We start from the raw sequence: 7,414 nt of genomic DNA, 5'->3' as shown, positions 1-7,414 counted from the left end.
ATTATCGCATTTGTTGGTTAACAGCCATCGGCCAATAAAGATGATGGTAGGCAGCCATAGGATTGTATCAATACAGCTTGGCTCTCCATAGTGTGACGTTAACGAGTCAGAATATCTCAACGCTGGTCTCTATAAATGAGCCTTCTTTCTCCGTCAATCGAGATTAAAAATCCTAAAGGCCGAAGGACAATTGTAATTTTCTGCAGATTGCCTAAAATAGGTCGGCGCTTCATTACGAGTCCTAGACTCTTTATTCGAATTTTGTATATTACCTCTATTAGTAACTTAAACGAGATTTAAAGAGAAGAAAGCCCTTTGGCCTTAGGACAAGACGCTTACTCTGTTCGCAAGCAGTGTGAAAGAAACGTGCCGCTCCAAGTACAACGCAATTTATTGAGCGTAGATGCGCATGTAACTTTTTTTTTTAAAGCTTCTTGCTCAGTTTTTCTTCAAGAGCTTGAGTTGTCACAAGGTGTCGATTTTCAGTATAATGCTAATTTTCATCACCCACGCAAGGCCAACCAATTTGCCGATGTCGCCCACGTCCAAACAAACTAGCGGGAAAATATTGCGAAAGGTCGTCCTTTGACTCGGCTCGATTCTTCCACAGGCGACGACAGGTGAATTGCCATTTTTTGGTCGGGAGGAGACCCAGGTAGCCATAAGCAAGCAATAACTTGGTGTCACTGAGCGACCAGATGTGGTTTGGGGGCGATCGAACAAGGTCTGTGTGTGTGTCCGGTGCTGAGCGGCTAGCTTCGCGTAGGCCCTCAGTCCGGTCACTGCGCCACGTCCTCGACCGCCTTGAGCCCCGACACGTCTTTGATGTCGCCGAACACGTTCAGATGGGTCACTTCGTGCAGGGGGAAGCGGTGCTTGACTTCGTAAGCCTCGGTATTGGAGTCCAAAGCTAGGGTGTTCACCCAGACCTGTACAGAAGTAGTGCATCTCATTGCTGGGAACGAAGTGTGCTAGAATAAAACAACTTTTTTTTTTTTTTTTTTTGCGCAATCGCTGGCTTAAGGCTTCCAACGTTTCGGGCATATTAATAAGAGAAAACAAATACTCATGTCGCAATATCATAGGAACAACTTCGTTTTAATCACTGGGATTGTCAGAGCACTATAGATATAATGTAAAAAACATAGCAAATAGTGATTTTCCTGTACTTTCAGCAGCAGTAGCAGCAGCAGCAAAAAAAAGACAAAAGCGCTGACGGCACAGTGCTACTTAACTGATACTAGGCCAATGAGAGTAGAAACGCAGATGACACGTCATCTTTTTCACAGAGTTGCACCACCATAGCCACAAATAACCAAACACTAATCCATCTAATCACATAAGCGCCTTTCGGCCAAACGTCGGCAAACGCGACAAAGGGCTATCCCTATGTACTTTCTCTTTGTCATCTGTGTTTTGGCACATAAGTTTCAATGTTCCAGCCAGTCAGTGCTGCCGATAAAGGAGGATGTTTCCTCTAAATGTTTAAAGTAGTTAAACTATAATGTCACAAGTTAAGTGAAAAGTTATTCCGAGAACAGAACTATGTATACCTTGAAGCTGTCGGCCTGACAATCCACTCGGCAAGAGAAGAGCCTTGTGGCCTTGACCTTGACCTGGTTTCCGGCTCCCTTATTTGCATCAAGGCCATCGTAGACGAAGACCAAGCCCTGCGGTATCTGGACGTGAATCTCGAGGAGAGCTTCCGAAGTCGGTTCACCCCCCTTGGCAAGCACGATCTTGAACCTGCGGGCCAAGGAGGGCGTGTGACTATTCAGCCAAACGGACATGACTATTACCATCGTCGTCAGCTGAGCTGCGTGCACAGCAGGGCAAAGTCATCTTATTTCTTCAGTTAACCACGTCCCATGTTGGCTACGGTAAGCTTATCACTGCATACTTCCTCTTCTCATCCGCTCCTCTGACTCGCTTACATCCCTTGTTGATTTCGCCTTCACTTAGAATGCCTTCCGTTTCCCCGAAGAGGAGACATAGCATCCCTTGTTGAGTTCGCCTTCACTTGTAATCCCCTTCAGTTTCCCTGAAGAGGGGACATAGGTTATCTTGCCTTCGCATTACATGTTCATACCCATTCCTTCCACTAGATTACGAGATGCGCAGTGATAAGGCAACCGCTGGTGGACATGTACACAGCTTATTTTTATTATTTTTAATTTACTCCTAACCTGTCCTTTCTATCGCTCCCAACAATTATTTCTTCCTACTGCGTATGCGCGCTATTTATTTCTGCCGGCGCGGTTTAAGAGCTTAAAAGAAGCGATTACGAATTTAGATGAAAAGAATATAATTAAAATTTCCATTAAATGAGAATTGAAATGATAATTGTGAAAATAACAACCTTCATTCGATTAACATGATGAGTAGGATAATAATTGGAATATAAAATGTTAATGACAAAAGAACACCTCTTATTTCCTTCCTAGTAATGGTAAAGGTGAGGTGACGTAAAACATTATGAAGGGAGAACGGGGAAGGAATTGGGGTAGTGACTGGAAGGAATATAAACGTGAGGTGAGGTAAAACATTATGAAGGTAGAAGGGGGAGGGAAATGGGGAAGTGACTGGAAGGAATAGACTGGACGTTCGCTGAAAGAATAATAATGGTAAAGGTAAGGTAAAACATTATAAAGTGATAGGGGGAAGGAAATGGGGAAGTGACTGGAGGGAATATTGAAGTGAAGAAATAAACTGGAGGTTCGTTGAAAGAATTGCAGAGCTCTAACGCGCATAAAAACTTAGTGTAATGAAAGGAAGCACTAGTTCGGTGTAGCTTGTCTTGGTAGACGGCAGGTGCATTTCACGTTGTCGTTGTCTTCTACTCATCACCTTTCAGATGCATATACAGTACGGTCAACTGTTAAAGGGAACACGAGATCCTGTGTGTACCGGGCTTTACAAAGCATTCCAGAGGGAACCAGTGACAAGCTACCGCATGCTGCGCATGCACCTTCTTGAGCATGCATATGATGCCGGCCATTTCCGCCAGTTGTCGGTGGCAGCGAATTGCAAAGTGCTTAGGCCACGCGATTGCACGTTCCCCTTAATAGTGGACCGTACTGTACATTGCCCAAGTTGCCACGAGCGACATAGATATAAATTCCCACTTTCACCACGCCGTACGAGCGTGCCTGTAGAGTAGCGTGTGCGAATCGGAATACAAGGATACTAGAAGGTTGGATTCGTATTTAGCCCTCCCATTTTAATGGCAACGCCTGAATGGCCAGCGCCCGCAGGTGATGGTGAACTGCTGAATTGGAGTATAATCAGAACTGAATAAACTGGCGAGTAAAAGGAACACGCTCCATGAATGTGGCAGCTAGAAGCAGCTGAGCTTTTTCGCCACAACTCGCGCTCGCTCGTGGTCATAGTCCATGGACTCGTAGCGCAAGTTCCCGGATAAAATTTCCACTCACTCTTTGGCGTGCGGCTCTGGCGTTCCCTGCACGTAGAAGCAATTGTTGGGCTCCAGTGCGACGGACCCCGACACCGGTGGTTGCTGCGTATAATGAGCAAGAGTTCCGCAGCGATGTTATCGGTGCATATCATTCGGCATGCATAGCAGTATATTATGCTCGGAGGCTCTGCTAGGTATTCTGAAACAGATCAGTGCATTACAATCCTGGCGTACAGTATCGAAGCTGCTGATGTGCCAGCTGCGTATTACCGGTTTCGTACTGGAGTTGATGGATGTTAGAACTGAGAAGCGTTGCCTCTCGAACGGAGTGATAGCGGGTACATACACGATCAACTTATACGGGAGCCTCAGGGTCATCTGTATATCATAGGCGGGAGACAACACTCTAGAGTCCAAGGTATACGTAGAGGATAATATTCCTTTTATGGTTTGCAGTTGACATTGACAGGAATTATTCCTGTGATGATTTTAGACAGAAATAATATTAAACGCGCCGATGGTGGGAGGTCGAAGACAACGGTCGAAGCTGTTCTTATTCCTATTCTAGTAAAGTATCCCGTGACCGCACTATCGTCAAAAATCGTGTTTACCAACCCGCTACGCACCATCCAGCGATAAGCACCTGCCTCTAAGCCTTTGGTATACCCCTGCTGGAAAATCTCACTTAACTAAATGCGCGCCATTGCGGTCACGTAGTCAGCGAAACAAACTCGTCGCAAGGCGCTCTGGTAACTACATTATCCGCTAATCGACTCTGGGTGCATGGACGGATGGACAATAAGAGCGTCCCCTTTGAAACGAACGGTGTGGTAGCAGTTTTCATCACTCTCGTTTCTTCTTTCTTACTTCTTGAATGCTGCTTATTAATCTGTTAACTATTTCGTCTTTTCAGTTACTAAATTTTTACATCTACACTTATGCCACCTGTCTGCGTTTCGGCCACTAACCTTCCAATCGCCTTTTTTTTTTCTTTGCTAAATTGCACCGCAGGTTCATTCACACGACCGCCGGTTTCTCTAAACTTACAGGCTTCAACGAGAATGACTGCGCCTGCACCAACATGCGAATTAATATAATCGCATTCGAGTATAAGATGTTCAATTGTTTTTACTGATTTACTACAAAGCACATGTGTCATTTTCTTGTTTAAATTTGTTTTTGTGAAGCGTGTCCTAAGGCAATCAGATCTAGGTTCAAAAATTGGGCACTGCTTATTAAGTTATCGAAGAAGGATTCCTTCCTAATCTGCCTTTTGCAGTCTCGACATATTTCTACACTCTGCTTTATCAGAGACTTTATCCATATTTTTATCTTCTGTGCTTTTTATCTGTTGCTTAACGCTTTTTATTTCTTCATCTATGGGCCCTGCATATATACTTGATAGTTTCCTAGTTTTCTTTCTTCCATTTGTGTCAACACTCTTTAGGTATAGGTATTCAAATACTTTAGCTACCCACCTGTTACTAAACGTTTTCCTCCGGCGTTCCTTACATTTCACTCTTCGTTTTCCCTGCTTCGAACGATGACCTGCCCATATCGCCCTGTACGGCCTCGTTCGTGGTTTTTCGTCCAACAAACCGATTTATTTCAGCCTCGACTGAACCTCTGTCATTAGGCCCAAAACTACATTCTAGAAAGTAAGCCCTGGAACAGGAATTCATTTACAGAGACCCTTCAGAACCTCACAATGCCCTATGTTTCATTATACTGCCATCTTTTCGCCTGTTTGTGATAACATACTGTTCGTGTTTTTTCATGTATACCAGTCCTTCGTTTATTCATATCCCCGACATATTTATACTCTGCCGCTCTGGGTATTTCATAGCCGTGTATTTTAAGCATATGATTGGTTGAACTATTGAAGATCATCGGGCCCGATTTAGTTGCGCTTAAACTGAAGCCTAGAGTGTCCTCCGGATGGATGGTTGGAATGGATGGAATATAGGAGCGCCCCTTTGAAACGGGGTGGTAACAGTAGCTATCATGCTCATTTTTCTCCCTGTATCTTGTTTTAGATTGGTTAACTATACCATCATTATGCCCCTTGCAAGCCTGGTAGCGCCATCTGACGGGCGTGCCGCTAAACCATGTATGCACACAGCACGCAGGGGCAGATGGAGTAGGAAACTGCAAATGCACACCTACGCAGGTTTCCGCGGGAAGTTGATAACAGGAAAAGCTCTGTTACGAAAATCGCGCAGGTTCACCTAGACTTGAAAACAATATTTCCCAATTGGGTCTAGACCGGATTGGCATACGGACAAATGAGTATATCTATATAGGCAGCCTGCAATGAAGTTTGCTGTGTCGATCGCCGCGCCGTAACGCATATCCTAGTGAGAACAGCAAATACGTTTGAGGCGCTTTCGTATGGCGTTTTCACGCCACCTGTATGAGCTTGCAAGGATCAGATTGGACGCTCTGTCGAAGCTTTGCGTGGCTGGTGCCAGATAACTGGAATACATCGAGAGCGCCTTGGCAGGGGCGTTATCTGTCGCACGCGTATATATAATGCTACTGAATCTGGATGGATGGATGGAATATAGGAGCGTCCCCTTTGAAACGGGGTGGTAGCAGTAGCTATCATGCTCATTTTTCTCCCTATATCTTAATTGATTTAGAATGGTTAACTAAACCATCATTCTATTTATTAAATTTTGTTCCTACATTACTAACATTATGTCACTTCTCTGCTTTTAAGCCACCAATCTTCCAGTCGTTTTTTGCTAGTTTCCACCGCCGGTTTATTCACCCGGCCACTGTATCTCTAAACTCCAGAGCTTCAGGAACAGTGATTGCGCCTGCACCAACTTCCGGATGGATACCATTGCATTCGAGTATAATATGGTCAATTGTTTCACTGGAGTTTCCACATACAGCACATGCGTCAACTCCATTGTTAAATTTCTTTTTGTAGCTGCGTGTTCTAAGGCACCCTGGTCTAGCTTCAAAAAGTAGGGCACTGCCTCTTGAGTTATCAAAGAAATCTTTCTTCCTGATCTGCATTTTCCACTTTCAGTATAATTCCACACTCTGTTTCTTTTCCATCGAATTTATCCAATTTTTACCTTCTGTGTTTTTCACCTGTTGCTTAATGCTCTTTATTTCTCCGTCCTTGTTACTAGCATACTTACTAGTCAGTTTCCTAGTTCTTTTCCTCCATTGTGAGTCAACGCTTTTTAGGTACAGGTATTTAAATACTTTAGCTGCCCATCTCTTACTGTCCAATTTCCTCAGGAATTCCTGTCCAATTTCCTGTCCAATTTCCTCAGGCTCGGTCGTTTATCGCGAACAAAGCGGCCAACAGCAGCACTTTTGAGGCGTGCTGCGGAAGAAATGCAGCGCGTTCCCTATAGGCTTCCTAACCAATCTATCGTCTCACCTGCTCCACGGGAACATCTTGCTAGGCCACAGTATCGGATCCCTTTTTAGATAACCCACTGAGATCAGAATGTGTTCCCAGAATGTTACATCCATTCTTCAATATTTATGTAATGTACAGTAATGCTACGTCGATCACTCTAAGCGGCATGTTCACCATTCAGGTGTTCACAAACGAAGCGGAGCCAAACACTGGAAGCTGAATAAGGACGCATGCGGGAATATACAATACCATACTTTGTACAATAATAAAAAAAAAATGTTAAGTAAATAAGTACGATACTAAATTCTTACGCGCGCCACAGCTAGACTAAGTTCTGAATCGTGTAAACGGGACCTCCAGATTACTTTTGGCGCCTATAATGTTACCTATGGCCACTAAACCCTGACCGGAAACGAATGTTCTTTAAAGTTCAAAATTCTGCCTCAGGAGTAGAAAACTCTAGTTAATTCCGATTTCAACTACTCCAATGCACATGCTGAATATCAGATAACAGATGTTTAAAAATAATTAAATCCTTCGCATGCAAACAGTCCGAGATGATGAGGTGCTGGTTCGAATACCACACTCGACATGACAAAGATACGACGCTCCAT

At 44.1% G+C, this 7,414-nt stretch overlaps 1 protein-coding gene across 1 annotated transcript in view; it reads right to left on the bottom strand.

The window, feature by feature from the left end:
- Positions 1-404: 404 nt before the first annotated feature.
- Positions 405-7,414, bottom strand: part of LOC146175771 (galectin-8-like) — a 28,380-nt gene continuing 21,370 nt past the window's right edge. The window contains exons 9-11 of the mRNA XM_084580870.1: positions 3,435-3,517; positions 1,554-1,746; positions 405-929 (exon numbers count right to left, since the gene is read on the bottom strand). Coding sequence (XP_084436996.1) covers positions 780-929; positions 1,554-1,746; positions 3,435-3,517 — 426 coding nt within the window. The 3' untranslated portion in view covers positions 405-779. The remainder of the gene's footprint in view (positions 930-1,553; positions 1,747-3,434; positions 3,518-7,414) is intronic.

Source organism: Amblyomma maculatum, chromosome 10 (assembly GCF_055883805.1).
Source record: "Amblyomma maculatum isolate TAMU_Amacu chromosome 10, ASM5588380v1, whole genome shotgun sequence".
In the NCBI taxonomy this organism is placed as follows: domain Eukaryota; kingdom Metazoa; phylum Arthropoda; class Arachnida; order Ixodida; family Ixodidae; genus Amblyomma; species Amblyomma maculatum.
The sequence above is the reverse complement of the archived record's forward strand: the minus strand, read 5'-3'. Positions and strand labels throughout refer to the sequence as shown.